Here is a 16161-nt window from a genome sequence, read left to right as displayed (position 1 = left end):
GTATATAACACAGCCCACATAGTATATAACACAGCCCACATAGTATATAGCACAGCCACGTAGTATATTGCCCAGCTACGTAGTATATAGCACAGCCATGTAGTATATAACATAGCCCATGTAGTATATAACACAGGCCACACAGTATATAGCACAGCCCACGTAGTATATAGCACAGCCCACATAGTATATAGCAGCCCACGTAGTATATAACACAGGCCACATAGTATATAGCACAGCCCACGTAGTATATAGCACAGAGACGTAGTATATAACACAGCCCATGCAGTATATAACACAGCCACGTAGTATATAACACAGACCACGTAGTATATAGCACATCCCAAGCAGTATAAAGCACAGAGACATAGTATATAACACAGCCCATGCAGTATATAACACAGCCACGTAGTATATAACACAGGCCACATAGTATATAACACAACCAACATAGTATATAGCACAGAGGCATAGTATATAACACAGGCCACGCAGTATAAAACACAGCCCATGCAGTATATAACACAGCCCACGTAGTATACAACACATCCCACGTAGTATATAGCAATGTGGGCACCATCTCCCTGTTAAAAAAAACAATTAAAATAAAAAATTGTTATATGCTCACCTTCCATCGTCCCCCGGATCCAGACCAGGATTTACCGATGCTCCGGTCCCAAGAATGCATTGCGGCAATACCACGTGATGATGTAGCGGTGTCGTGAGACCGCTACGTCGTCATCTCGCAAGACCATACGTCATCTCCGGTCATTGACGCAATGGATTCTTGGGACCGGATCGTCGCGAGGAGTGGGAAAGGCGCCGGAAGGTGAGAATATAATGATTTTTAATTTTTTTTAATTATATTTAACATTAGATCTTTTTACTATTGATGCTGCATAGGCAGCATCACTAGTAAAAAGTTTGTCACACAGGGTTAGTAGCAGCGTTAACAGACTGCGTTACACAGCGTTATGCCGCGGTGTAACGCAGTCTGTTTAACGGACTGCTAAACCACTATGGCGGCACTGACTGGACGGAAGTAGGGAAGGGCGAATTCGCGGCCGGACTGTGCGCGTCGCCGATTGGTCACGGCCGGCCGCGACCAATCAGCGACGCGGGATTTCCGTTACAGATAGACAGACGGAAGTACCCCTTAGACAATCATATAGATAGATGCCAAGTGGCTGATTGCCTAAAAAATAGTATCAAAATAAGGTCATAATTAAAAAAATGAATACCTATTTCCTTAGGATCTCACAATGTGTTCAATGTGCTGCTGCGGGTTCTGGCACTGTCTCCCTCCACCCACATAAAAATAATAATAATAATCCAAAAATAAAAATAAATTTTAATTTTTTCATTATTATTATTTGTATGTGCAAAATTCATATCTAATTTTTGATATAAAAAAATCCTGTGGTATTTGGTTATTGGTTATTTTTAATATTCTTTGTAATAATTGTAGTCATTTACTGTAATATGGCGCTATTTTTTTGTCCTCGTTTGATTGTAGTGCTACACTTTACCCTCACTATTTAAGGTATTTTAACCTTAATCCCTTGTCCCACTATTCTTAATCTTTGTTCTGTGGTTCCTTCCCTTTGTATTGATATATTGTTGTATAAAATGTCCTTTTGTATTAATCAAGCACTAAACTCTCCACTCTATTGAATCTTTTGCAAGTGGATCTCATGAAGGGTAAGATCCTCATAAAATGTTTCCCTTTAGCTTTACCAAATCTTCCCCTGGCTGATGAAGGTGCCTGGGCCGCATCAGAAACTTTTCACTATGCAACGCACTTACCTAGACTTTTTACGAGCAATCATCCAGAAACACCGGGACACCTGGGATCCTGCAAGCAGGAGGGACTTCATTGATGCCTTTTTTGAGGAAATTGAAAAGGTAAGCAAATGCTGTATTAGGCCCTCCTCCACATGTCCGTGTCTCAGGTTCATGTGGCATTCATTTTTGTTTATTTTTCATGGATACCACATGTGCCTATTATAATCTATGCCGCTGCACATGTGTCTGCGCAAACCACATGAAGACATGTCCGTTTTTTACCAGCAGCAAGGATAACAAGGGCCGATACAAGCCCATGGGTCCATATAAAGCACAAGGATGCCATCTGTATATCATCAATATGCTGTAGATGGGCAGCACAGTGGCTCAGTGGATAGCACTGCAGCGCTGGAGTCCTGGGTTCAAATCCCACGAAGGACAACATCTGCAAGGACTTACTATGTTCTCCCTGTATTTGCGTGGGTTTCCTCTTGGTTCTCCGGTTTCTTCCCACATTCCAAAGACATGCTGATAGGGAATTTAGATTGTGAGTCCCATCGGGGAGAGCAATGATAATGTGTGCAAACTGTAAAGCGCTGCGGAATATGTTAGCGCTATATAAAAATAAAGATTATTATTAAAGATTATTATTAGTGATGAGCGAATATACTCGTTACTCGAGATTTCTAAAGCATGCTCAGGGGTCCTCCGAGTATTTTTAATGCTCGGAGTTTTAGTTTTTCTTGCCGCAGCTGAATGATTTACATCTGTTAGCCAGCATAAGTACATGTGGGGGTTTCTATGGAGTTCAGTACACCCAGCACAAGTTATCACACACGAACCGCACTTTCTTATTTCTAAGATCTGTGCCCCAAAATTCCAAAGACACAACAATAGGCAAGATTTCTAACAGAGCCAGATTCCTAATCAGATTCGAAGCCTCAAAGCATCTGGCCATTCCCCAACACCATTTGCTTCTGAAGTAAACCCAGAAACCCCTTGCTCCAGATGCATCTGTATAAAGAACCAAATCTACGTTAGGCACACCTGGCTCCGATCACAAAGACTGATCATTATATGAATGTAAGGAATCAGCCCAAACCTTCAGATCTGCCTTATGCCCTGAATTCAACGGCACAAGATGCAAAGAGTGTAAATTGCCTACTGTGGCTTGCGCGATTCTTTGTGTAAAAACTGTAAAATTCTGCAGGCAAAACTCAGCTTCCCTAACACAGATTGTAACTGACGGAGGCAAAGTTTGCTAGCTTGTAAAGCCTCTTACATGCTCCCCTTTAAATCCATGAGCTTATCAGCTGGTAAACATCATTCCATCCTCACAGAGTATATCTCAATGCCCAAAAACTTCAACATCATCGAAGAGCCTTCAGTCCTTTCGGGTGCCAAAGGGATACCGAAACGCTGAGCTATCCTCTCTAACATCCGGAGCAGCGACAAACATACTGGGGACCCTGTTGTTTCAATTCATAAAAAGTAGTCCAAATAATGTAAAACAGAATGTAATTTGGACTCCTCCTTCACCACCCATTCCATAAAAGAGCTTAACTTTTCAAAATAAGCGCAAGAACACATAAAATTTACCATTCCAAAAACAACCTGACAAACGGCAACTCTCCAGGTGCATAGAAAGTAGCTGTAATATGGACTCAATGTCAGTCATCGCCATCAACAACCCCTATCGAGCCAGCAAACCCACTTCACAGCCTTGTCAAAATGCACGTACGAAACCGACACTAACTCTGGGCTTATGGCATCATTAACTCCCCAGCAGGATACGACAAATGGTATATCAATCTAAACTTATTATGCTCCCTTTTTGGAACAAGATAAAACAGGCAATGGGCAATGGGGGAGTAGCAAAAGGTCCAGCCATTCTGCAAAGCACCACTTCCTTCTGCAATTTATCCCTAACTATTTCCCCATGCACATGGGCCGCAAATTGTTCGGCCACATAGCACAAAAAACCCTCAGTCAACAATTTTGCCTCCTCACCATCAGGATATCTACTTAGAAACAGAAGCATCCTATCAAATCTCTCGGGAGCCCTCCCTTTTTGCTGAACACTCACTTGATTTTCTCTTTGTCTTCTTAAAACACTTGTCATGACTGTGGGATCCGCCACATCCCTAGCATTCATGCTTGAACTTGCAGGATGACCCAAGACAACACTTCTTCTCATTAAACTTTGCCGAGGATGTCGCTGTACCTGCAACACCCCCAGAACTCCCTAGAAAGGACAGCAGCCAATAAACGCATCCAAAGGCTAATATCTTTGTGGCCCTAATGCAGACTAGGCCTCACCGTCTTCCTCTGTCGAAACTGCTCATCATTTCACAGCTATACTGTACCACTATCGATTCTAAGTAACAAAACACAACTGAGCAGTTTTCAGGTGCCTGCTCTCCAATAACACTGGCCAGAATGGTAAAGACCTGCAACCAATTATAGAAAGTCAGAGGAATGAGGCAATAGCGCCTCCTTTCTTATTCACCTTTCTTACATTCAGCTGGCTTCTACTATCCAGATTAAATATCTCAAGTGGCAATAATCTCCACATATTTGTCCTTCCATATCTTATCCCTAATCTCCTGATCATCAAAGCATACATATACTTCTCCCCTACCTAAATCATCCAGAAGCCCTAAATCCACAGCGGTGGTCGTGGAAGCCACGGGAGCAATGACACTAACAGCTGCCACTGGAGCAATTCTAACAGCTGCCAGGGCAAGAAAACACCTAAACTTCCTCACAAATTCGACTGCCACATGAGTAGCTCTCACTCCACCATCATCACTAGAAACAGACACCGCTATCTCACTGACCCCACCAACCGCACTCAAATTGTCATTCAACACATTCATATGAGGTGCACACAAGCCACGTGACTTACCATGCTGACTACAAGTGGTGCTCAAAATAGTTGTCCGATATTCTCTGCGATGATCCTCACTCCACTCCTCGCTGTCTGTTGACACCTGTTCATCCTACTTGGATATGGAGAGGCCCCCAAACGCAGGACAGCGGGGTACTCGGCACCGGGTCTATCGGTTCTGAGGATGTCACGGAGGCCCGACCCAGTCCGTGGTCCTGCTAAGGGGCGCCCAATAAAAGGTGTAGGTGGTGGTGTAGGTCGCAGCAAATAACGAGGACACAGGGTTGCAGTCTCTTTACCTCTTTACTGAAGGCTTCGGCATCCGCAATCCAGAGCACTGTTAACAGGGCTGGCTGAGACCGGCCGGTCCGAAGGCACATCCAGAGTTCCCTTGGCAGGTGGAAATCAGCGCCTACCTATTAGCGCCTGGGTGTTGTAGTACTTCCCTGCTGAGCACCACGGGATAGTCTGTTATGATCCTAGTGGCTTAGGATCACAAATCTAACCAGCTAAGTAGAAGATAATAGGACGAGCTCTGGGGATGTGGTAACTGGACTAACCGCAAACCTGATCCTAACCGCACACACTATAGGCAGCCGTGGAATGTTTCCTGAAATCCTAGAAGTCTCTTCACGGCCTGAGAAACTGACTACCCCTAAAGAGAAAGTAAAGACCTCACTTGCCTCAGAGAAATAACCCCAGAAATATAGAAGCCCCCCACAAATAATAACGGTGAGTTAAGAGGAAAAGACAAACACAGAGATGAAACAGGTTAAGCAAATGAGGCCCGCTAACGCTAGATAGCAGAAAATAGCAAGGGATCTGTGCGGTCAGTAAAAAACCCTATGCAAAAATATCCACGCAGAGAATGTGAGAACCCCCACACCAACTAACGATGTGGGGGGAGCAACTCAGCACCCCAGAGCACCAGCAAGCAGGGAAATCACATATTAGCAAGCTGGACAAAACTCATCATATACTAGGAAACATCTTGAACACAGATGAGCAAAAATAAGCAAACCAAACTTAGCTTCTCTTGGAGAGACTGATAACGGATGTAGACAGGAGCAATCAGAATAGCACTGAATACAAAGACAACAGGCAAGGAATGAACGACCAGGTGGATTAAATAGGAAACCTAACTAGCAGATGATGAGACAGCTGATCCTGCCAGAAACCTGCAAAATAACAAAAAGAGCCACCAGGAGGAGCCCAAAGAGAGAACTCACACAGTACCACTCACGACCACAGGAGGGAGCCCGGAAACAGAGTTCACAACAGTACCCCCCCCCCTTGAGGAGGGGTCACCGAACCCTCACCAGAACCCCCAGGGCGATCAGGGTGAGCCACATGGAAGGCACGAACCAAATCGGCCGCATGAACATCAGAGGCGACAACCCAGGAATTATCCTCCTGACCATAGCCCTTCCACTTAACCAAATACTGAAGCCTCCGTCTTGAAATACGAGAATCCAAGATCTTCTCCACCACGTATTCCAATTCTCCCTCAACCAGCACCGGAGCAGGAGGCTCAACAGAAGGAACCACAGGCACCACATACCTCCGCAACAAAGACCTATGGAACACATTATGGATGGTAAACGATGCCGGGAGGTCCAAGCGAAATGACACAGGGTTGAGGATTTCCAAAATTTTATAAGGACCGATAAAACGAGGTTTAAACTTAGGAGAAGAAACCTTCATAGGAACATAACGAGAAGACAACCACACCAAATCCCCCACACGAAGTCGGGGACCCACACAGCGACGACGGTTAGCAAAGCGCTGAGCCTTCTCTTGTGACAACATCAAATTGTCCACCACATGGTTCCAAATCTGCTGCAACCTATCCACCACAGAATCCACCCCAGGACAGTCAGAAGACTCAACCTGACCCGAGGAAAAACGAGGATGAAAACCAGAATTACAAAAAAAAGGCGAAACCAAAGTAGCCGAACTAGCCCGATTATTAAGGGCAAACTCGGCCAATGGCAAAAAAGTCACCCAATCATCCTGGTCAGCAGAAACAAAACATCTCAAATAAGTTTCCAAGGTCTGGTTAGTTCGCTCGGTTTGGCCATTCATCTGAGGATGGAAGGCTGACGAAAAAGACAAATCAATGCCCATCTTACCACAAAAGGACCACCAAAATCAGGACACAAACTGGGATCCTCTGTCAGACACAATGTTTTCAGGGATGCTGTGCAGACGAACCACATTCTGAAAAAATAACGGAACCAAATCGGAGGAAGAAGGCAACTTAGGCAAGGGCACCAAATGGACCATTTTAGAAAAACGATCACAAACCACCCAGATGACAGACATTCTCTGAGAGACCGGAAGATCCGAAGTAAAATCCATGGAAATATGCGTCCAAGGCCTCTTAGGAACCGGCAAAGGCAAAAGCAAACCACTGGCACGAGAACAGCAAGGCTTAGCCCGAGCACAAATCCCACAGGACTGCACAAAGGAACGCACATCCCGCGACAAGGAAGGCCACCAGAAGGATCTAGCCACCAAATCTCTGGTACCAAAAATCCCAGGATGACCCGCCAACACTGAAGAATGGACCTCGGAAATAACTCTGCTGGTCCATCTATCTGGGACAAACAGTCTCTCTGATGGACAACGGTCAGGTCTATCCGCCTGAAATTCCTGTAACACCCGTCGCAAATCTGGGGAAATGGCAGACAAAATTACCCCCTCTTTGAGGATACCAACTGGCTCAGAAACTCCAGGGGAGTCAGGCACAAAACTCCTAGAAAGAGCATCAGCCTTCACGTTCTTCGAACCAGAAAGGTACGAGACCACGAAATCGAAACGTGAGAAAAACAACCACCAACGAGCCTGTCTAGGATTCAACCTTTTGGCCGACTCAAGATAAATCAAATTTTTATGATCAGTCAAGACCACCACACGATGCTTAGCTCCCTCTAGCCAGTGTCGCCACTCCTCAAATGCCCACTTCATTGCCAACAACTCCCGATTACCAACATCATAATTTCGTTCAGCCGGCGAAAATTTTCTTGAAAAGAAGGCACATGGCTTCATCACAGAGCAATCAGAGCTTCTCTGTGACAAAACAGCCCCTGCTCCAATTTCAGAAGCATCAACCTCGACCTGGAAGGGAAGAGAGACATCTGGCTGACATAAAACTGGAGCCGAAGAAAACCGGCGCTTCAGCTCCTGAAAGGCCTCAACGGCCGCAGGAGACCAGTTAGTCACATCAGAACCCTTCTTGGTCAAATCCGTCAAAGGTTTAACCACACCAGAAAAATTAGCAATGAAGCGACGGTAAAAATTAGCAAAACCCAAGAACTTCTGAAGACTCTTAACCGATGTAGGTTGATTCCAATCATGAATAGCCTGGACCTTGACTGGGTCCATCTCAATAGAAGAAGGAGAAAAAATAAAGCCCAAAAAGGAAACTTTCTGGACTCCGAAGAGACATTTGGAACCCTTCACAAACAAGGCATTGGCACGCAGGACCTGAAATACCATCCTGACCTGCTTCACATGGGATTCCCAATCATCTGAAAAGACCAAAATATCATCCAGATACACAATCATAAATTTATCCAGATATTCTCGGAAGATATCGTGCATGAAGGACTGAAACACAGAAGGGGCATTAGAAAGTCCAAAAGGCATCACCATTACTCAAAATGGCCTTCGGGCGTATGAAATGCTGTTTTCCATTCATCGCCCTGTTTTATACGCACAAGATTATACGCACCGCGAAGATCTATCTTGGTGAACCAACTAGACCCCCTAATCCGAGCAAACAGATCAGACAACAATGGCAAGGGATACTGGAAATTGACCATGATTTTATTTAGAAGGCGATAATCTATACAGGGTCTCAACGAACCATCCTTCTTGGCCACAAAAAAGAATCCCGCACCAAGAGGGGACGAGGAGGGGCGAATATGTCCCTTCTCCAAAGACTCCTTTACATAGCTCCGCATAGCGGCATGCTCTGGTACAGACAAATTAAACAGTCGTCCCTTAGGGAACTTACTACCAGGAATCAAATTTATAGCACAATCACAATCCCTATGAGGAGGTAGGGCACTGGATTTGGGCTCATCAAATACATCCTGGTAGTCCGACAAAAACTCAGGGACTTCAGAAGGAGTAGAGGAAGCAATTGATACCAAGGTAGCATCGCCATGAATTCCCTGGCAACCCCAACTCAACACAGACATAGCTTTCCAATCCAGGACTGGATTATGAGCCTGCAACCATGGCAGACCCAACACGACAACGTCATGCAAATTATATAACACAAGAAAGCGAATCACCTCCTGATGTGCAGGAGTCATACACATGGTCACTTGAGTCCAGTATTGAGGTTTATTCTTGGCCAATGGTGTAGCATCAATTCCCTTCAATGGAATAGGGAACTGTAATGGCTCAAGGATAAAACCACAGCGCTTGGCAAATGACAAATCCATCAGATTCAGGGCGGCACCTGAATCTACAAAAGCCATAACTGAGTAGGATGACAGAGAGCAAATCAAAGTAACAGACAAAATGAATTTAGGCTGTACAGTACCAATGGTGACAGATCTAGCAAAGTTTTTTGTGCGCCTAGAGCATGCTGAGATAACATGAGCTGAATCACCACAGTAAAAGCACAACCCATTCTGACGTCTATGATTTTGCCGTTCAATTCTGGTCAGAATCCTATCACATTGCATAGACTCAGGTTTCTGTTCAGAAAACACCGCCAGATGGTGCGCATGTTTGCGCTCCCGCAAACGCCGATCAATCTGAATGGCCAAAGCCATTGACTCATTCAGACTCGCAGGCGTGGGTAACTCCACCATAACATTCTTAATGGCTTCAGAAAGACCTTCTCTGAAATTTGCAGCCAGGGCACACTCATTCCATTGAGTAAGCACTGACTATTTCCGAAATTTTTGACAATACACCTCAGCTTCATCCTGACCCTGAGAGAGAGCCAGCAAGGCCTTTTCTGTCTGGTTCTCCAGATTAGGTTCCTCATAAAGCAATCTAAGCGCCAGAAAAAACGCATCCACATTCAGCAATGCAGGATCTCCTGGCGCCAGGGAGAAGGCCCAATCTTGAGGGTCACCGCGTAACAGAGAGATAACAATTCTAACTTGCTGAGCGGAATCACCAGAGGAACGAGGTCTCAAAGAAAGAAATAATTTACAATTATTCTTAAAATTCAGAAACCTAGATCTATCTCCAGAAAAAAACTCAGGAATAGGTACTTTTGGCTCAGACATAGGACTGTGAACAACAAAATCCTGAATGCTTTGCACCCTTGCAGCAAGATGATCCACACTAGAAGTCAGACTCTGAATATCCATGTCTGCAGCAGAACTCAAAGCCACCCAGAGATTAAGGGGAGGAGAGAAGCAGGACACACTGCAGAGCAGAAAAAAAAAAATTGAACTCAGGATTTCTCTTATCCCACTTTTGCGATGCATTTAACACTTTGGGCCTGTTGTACTGTTATGATCCTAGTGGCTTAGGATCACAAATCTAACCAGCTAAGTAGAAGATAATAGGACGAGCTCTGGGGATGTGGAAACTGGACTAACCGCAAACCTGATTCTAACCGCACACACTATAGGCAGCCGTGGAACGTTTCCTGAAATCCTAGACGTCTCTTCACGGCCTGAGAAACTGACTACCCCTAAAGAGAAAGTAAAGACCTCAATTGCCTCAGAGAAATAACCCCAGAGATATAGAAGCCCCCCACAAATAATAACGGTGAGTTAAGAGGAAAAGACAAATGCAGAGATGAAACAGGTTAAGCAAATGAGGCCCGCTAACGCTAGATAGCAGAAAATAGCAAGGGATCTGTGTGGTCAGTAAAAAACCCTATGCAAAAATATCCACGCAGAGAATGCGAGAACCCCCACACCAACTAACGATGTGGGGGGAGCAACTCAGCACCCCAGAGCACCAGCAAGCAGGGAAATCACATATTAGCAAGCTGGACAAAACTCATCATATACTAGGAAACATCTTGAACACAGATGAGCAAAAATAAGCAAACCAAACTTAGCTTCTCTTGGAGAGACTGATAACTGATGTAGACAGGAGCAATCAGAATAGCACTGAATACAATGACAACAGGCAAGGAATGAAGGACCAGGTGGATTAAATAGGAAACCTAACTAGCAGATGACGAGACAGCTGATCCTGCCAAAAACCTGCAAAATAACAAAAAGAGCCACCAGGAGGAGCCCAAAGAGAGAACTCACACAGTACCACTCACGACCAGAGGAGGGAGCCCGGAAACAGAGTTCACAACAATAGTCCTCACAACTGTCGTGTGTGTTTCTGTTCTTTCTCTCTCTCCGTCCCCCAGATGATATGGATAGGACGCACCCGTATGACGGGGTAGGCCTGGAGTTATTTTATAGGGACCCTAGAGACGCCCCTCTCCCACAATTGCCTCCATTGTCTTCGTTAGGTGTAAAGGTGAGACAGCTAACCTAAAGTTAACTGCCCTGCCCTGGTTCAAAGTAATGCGTAGATTTTATTACCTCCTCAGCGTTCCGGCCGCCGGCTACGTGCCTCAGAAGGATGTTGCTGATCTTGAGGCACGATTCCTTCTGGTTCTATCTGCTTTGTGCTGTGATCTCGTTTCTCACTTCTCCGCAATATGCTTTGCTTTGTGTCCTTTCTTAGGAGTCTGCCGCTATAAGGCACAGGCACGGCTCCGTAAAGTTCTGTCTGTCCTAGGCCGCTGTCAGGATCCCACCCCTGACAGGTCCTCTCTCGAACTCTCTCCAGCTACTTTCTCCCTAACTTCCTATCCAACCCCCAGTTTTACCCAAGTGTGAGGAGTGGCCTAGTAGATAGGACCTTTTGCTCCCCCTGGCAGCCGGAGTGTGAAGTGTACTGTGTGTCTGTGATACCTGCAAGGTGAACTCTTTTAGAGCAATCAGACATACCATCACTCCCCCTGGTGGATGAGCAACGTTACTGCAACGACCAGACTCTGGGGCACTGCACTCCCCCCCGTTAAATCCAGTACTCCCGGACTGGGAAAAGAAGACCACGGGGTCACCATCCTGGGTCTCTGCCCATCCGTGGTGGGGCAGGGGATTAAGCGTGGCATCCTGTTTGTTCTCGTGCCTGTTCTTCACATGATAGGAACACTGAGTGGCTTTGGGGCGATGGAAAGCGGGCAGCTCTACCTCTTCAAGTGCCTCCGGGTCCTCCCCCGCTTCTGGCAAGTTGGGCATCCGGGACAAGGCATCGGCGTTCGCTTTCTTGCGTCCTGCCCGGTACTTGATGGTGAAGTCATAATTGGACAGCCAAGCCATCCACCGCTGTTCCAAGGTCCCGAGTTTTGCTGTGTCCAAATGCGTCAGTGGATTATTATCCGTGAAGACGGTGAATTTTGCTGAGGCCAGGTAGTGCTTGAACCTCTCCGTCACTGCCCAAACGATGGCGAGGAATTCCAGCTTAAAGGAACTGTAGTTGTCAGGGTTCCTTTCAGTGGGGCGAAGTTTCCTGCTGGCATAAGCGATTACCCTCTCCTTGCCTTTCTGGACCTGGGACAACACGGCTCCCAGTCCTACGTTGCTGGCATCCGTATACAGCACAAACGGTTGGTCATATTTAGGGTAGGCCAGTACCTCTTCTCCCGTCAGCGCCAACTTCAAACAAGTGAACGATCCTTCCAGTCCCTCGTTCCAATCAAATGGGGTATTCTTACCCTTGGTTTTCTTGGACTGGCCCACCAACAGGTCTTGCAATGGTGCTGCCTTCTTGGTGAAGTCCTTGATAAACCTCCTGTAATAGCCTACCAACCCGAGGAACTGACGGACTTCATGGAGGTTGCTGGGCTTTGGCCAGTCCTTGATCACCGTGACTTTGTCGGGGTCTGGGGCCACACCGTCGGCACTCACTACATGGCCCAGGTACTGCACCTTGGGTTTTAGCAGATGGCATTTGGATGGTTTTACCTTTAGACCAAAGTTGGACAGGGCTTCGAACACCTCGGCCAGGTGCTTCAGATGGTCCTCATAAGTCTTGGAGAAGACGATGACGTCGTCCAGGTATAGCAACATGGTTTTGAAGTTCTTGTGCCCTAGACAGCACTCCATCATCCTCTGGAACGTTCCCGGGGCATTGCACAATCCAAAGGGCATGTAGTTGAATTCGCAGAGACCCATCGGCGTCGTGAAGGCCATCTTCTCCTTGTCCGCCTCTGCCATTGGAACCTGCCAGTACCCACTGGTGAGATCCAAGGTAGAAAAGTAGTTAGCAGATTTTAAAGCAGCCAGGGACTCCTCTATACTGGGCAGTGGGTATGCATCCTTATGTGTAATGCGAATTAGCTGCCTGTAATCAACACACATCCTCATTGTGCTATCTTTCTTCTTACAGGGGGTACAGGACGGTATCTCTCTTTTATGGGTCGATGATCTCCTGTGGGGATATGATGTTGAATCCCTTTTACCTGCCCAAAATCTAGGGGGTGCTTGCTAAATACCCGCTCGTACTCATGAACCCCCCTGTGAGCCCCCTGTTTCTGGTGAGATGGGGTAGAGTCAGTGCCCACGTGCAATTCCCAACACCAATCTTTCAGTTGCCCTGCAGAACCGTTGTTCTCCGCCTGATTGGACGGGACCAAGGGTCCGGGTGCCTGTATCACACTATTATTAACAGTAAACAGTTTGGCAGTGTGGCATATTTGGTTAGATAGACTTCCTCCTCCCCACAGTTAAGAACACATACTGGCACCCTCCCCTTGTGGACGTCAACCACCCCTCGGGCTGTCAGGAGGGTAGGCCTATTATCTGAATATACAGGTTCTACCAGGGCCTGATAGCCTTTACCCCTGAGGCCTATGGCTGCCCGACACCATATTAACATTTCACTCCTGGGGGGTATCGCAATGGGGTTTGAATCACTCACTGTGACACGACCAATTTCACCACCAGTCAGCTCCACCTGCTGTCTCTGCATCAGAGCCCTGATTTCTTTTTGCAGGGCGCGTTGTTCACTGTAGCCAGCTGTTTCTGCTACCTGCTGTAACAAGACAATAACTTCCGCAAGACAATTTTCTATGACATTAGTACCAATGGTCATCATGGGATTACATTCACGGCGGTCAATATCAACAATTACAATCCCTTGGGCCTCTAATTTTACCCGCCCCATTTTGATGGTGACCTCTTTATACCCCACTTGTGGCAATGGCTGACCATTACTGGCTATTATGGTGAAATCATCATCGGGGCCACGAGTAATGTCGGTGTCCTCCCAATAACGTTTATAAAGTACGTAAGGCATAGTCGTCACCTGAGAACTGGTGTCCAGCAAAGCATTCATGGGGATACCATCGATCATGATAGGAAGAACTGGTCGCCCTCCAATGTATTTGGCTCTCCAATTTTGCTGGCCTGATCGTCCTACTCCTGGAGGTTGGCCCTCTGCCCCAGGGGTTGCTCGTTTAAATGACAGTACCTTGCAAGGTGGCCCACCTGGTGGCAGTGGTGGCAGATAGGTCGTCCGTCCAGATGAAAGCGATCGTCGTCCCTGCCTCTGGTTGGCGGAATCCTCCTCTGTCGCATACAAGGGACATCCTCCGGTCTGGAAGCCAGCTGGATCTTCTCCTTGGGGGCCTCCTGTAGGGACTGTACGGTCCGGGCTAGGGCAGCAACGCTCTTGGTCAGCTCCTGCATCTGGAGGCGTAGTCCTGCAAGGGAATCGTCCTTCAGGATCTGGGCATTGGCCTCGGCGACAATTGGGGCATCTGGCACCACCTCCTGGTGGTACGTGAGAGCTTGACGCCTGGGAAGTACTGCACGGCTGGGCTGTCGCTCCTGTAGTGCCTGGATGGCTTTATCTTTGAATTGCGCGAAAGTCAGGTCTGGATTCTGCATGGCCAGGAAGTGCAGTTGGGCCCTTTGGTGACTGCACAGGAGCCCCTCGATGAACCGCTCTTTCAGGAGTTTATCCTCATCCTGCATGCTGTTTGGGTCATTCTGTTTGATGGCCCACAGTGCCTCCTGGAGATTGAGGGCATAGTCCCGAAAGCTATCCTGCGGTCTCTGCTTACACCCATAGAACGTCAATTTAATTTCTGTAGCGGTGCAGGTGTCAAAGGTGGTCTTAAGCTTTGCAAAGATCTGCTGCGCAGTTTTCTTATCCGCGGTGGGCCAGGACTTCACTTCCCTCAGAGCCGCTCCATAGAGTTGGCCTGTTATCATATGAACTTTCTGAGGCTCTGTCAGGGGATAAAACTCAAGCAGGCTGCAGATCCCTTCTTTAAAGTCAGTTAATGTATGTGACTCTCCAGAGTATCGCGGGAGCCAGGCCGCTCCCGGTAGGTCCGGCATGGAAAAGGGCATTATGGCTGCTGTATAGTGTTGAGCATTCCGATACCGCAAGTATCGGGTATCGGCCGATACTTGCGGTATCGGAATTCCGATACCGAGATCCGATACTTGCCGCATATCGGATACCGGAATCGGAAGTTCCCAGGATTCAAACTGCACGAATTTAGCCAATGAGGAATGATTCTGAGTGTGGGCACATCCTGTTCAGCATGGTGGGCATGTAACTACTGGCAAGGCTGTGATTGGCTGCTGAAATGATGTCATGCTGCAGTTTAAAAGTCGCTGGCGCCATTTTGCGCTCACTCTGCTGTGAATTCAGTTAGTGACAGGACGCTGTGTGCTGACTGAGGGCCAGTTGAGATAGCGATTTGCTTCATTGTTCTTTTCCAAGGCTAATTTAGCAACCGCTGTGTTCACCTACTAATCACCTTGCTTTTGCCTTGCAGCACTGTTTTCACAGCGATCTGCAAGGTCTCTGTGTGTGTGTGTGTGCAGCCCACTCTCTAGTCTGTGTGCAGCCATAGGCCATAGCTGGTTGTATTCAGTTCAGGGAGGGTGGTTCACTGCCTCATACTGTTCTATTTTCTTTTTTTTTTTTTTCAAGTAGTGCAGGCTGCTGCACATTTTTTCAAAAAATTCCTATTAGTGTCTTCCCACCTGTATCCAGCTAAATTGTGGAAAAACACTACATAGGATAACGTAGAGGAGTGTTTTTGGGCCTTGCAGCGCCGTGTACGGCTGTCTGCACGGTCTCCGTGTGACTGCAGCTCGCCCTGTAGTCTGTGTGCAGCCATAGCCGGTTGTATCCAGCTCAGGGTGCGTCACTGCGTCATACCGTAAAATCCATTTTCCATTTCTTTAAGTAGTGCAGGCTAGGGTTGAGCGACTTTCATTTTTTTAAGATCGAGTCGGGTTTTGTGAAACCCGACTTAGTCCAGAGTCGAGTCGAGTGAAGTCGGCCGATTATCGCTAAAAGTCGGGGATCGACCGAAACACGAAACCCAATGCAAGTCAATGGGGAAGCATAGCCGGCAGTGAGTGGAGGCCAGGAAAACACCTACAGTGCCCATTTTAATGCCAAAAACATCCATTCTTGTTTTCTGAAGCTTGTCAATCTAAATTAACTTTATAATAATAGTTGGG

At 46.9% G+C, this 16161-nt stretch overlaps 1 protein-coding gene across 1 annotated transcript in view; it reads left to right on the top strand.

Moving 5' to 3' along the window:
- The window catches only part of LOC143783316 (cytochrome P450 2J6-like), an 89611-nt gene extending 85558 nt beyond the window's left edge, over window positions 1-4053 (top strand). The window contains exons 5-6 of the mRNA XM_077271721.1: window positions 1732-1905; window positions 3955-4053. Of these exons, the coding sequence (XP_077127836.1) occupies window positions 1732-1905; window positions 3955-4053 (273 nt within the window). The remainder of the gene's footprint in view (window positions 1-1731; window positions 1906-3954) is intronic.
- The last annotated feature ends 12108 nt before the right edge of the window (window positions 4054-16161 follow it).

This window comes from Ranitomeya variabilis, chromosome 6 (assembly GCF_051348905.1).
Source record: "Ranitomeya variabilis isolate aRanVar5 chromosome 6, aRanVar5.hap1, whole genome shotgun sequence".
NCBI classification, from domain to species: Eukaryota; Metazoa; Chordata; class Amphibia; order Anura; family Dendrobatidae; genus Ranitomeya; species Ranitomeya variabilis.
Note: the sequence above shows the minus strand (reverse complement) of the source record. Positions and strands in the feature narration are given on the sequence as shown.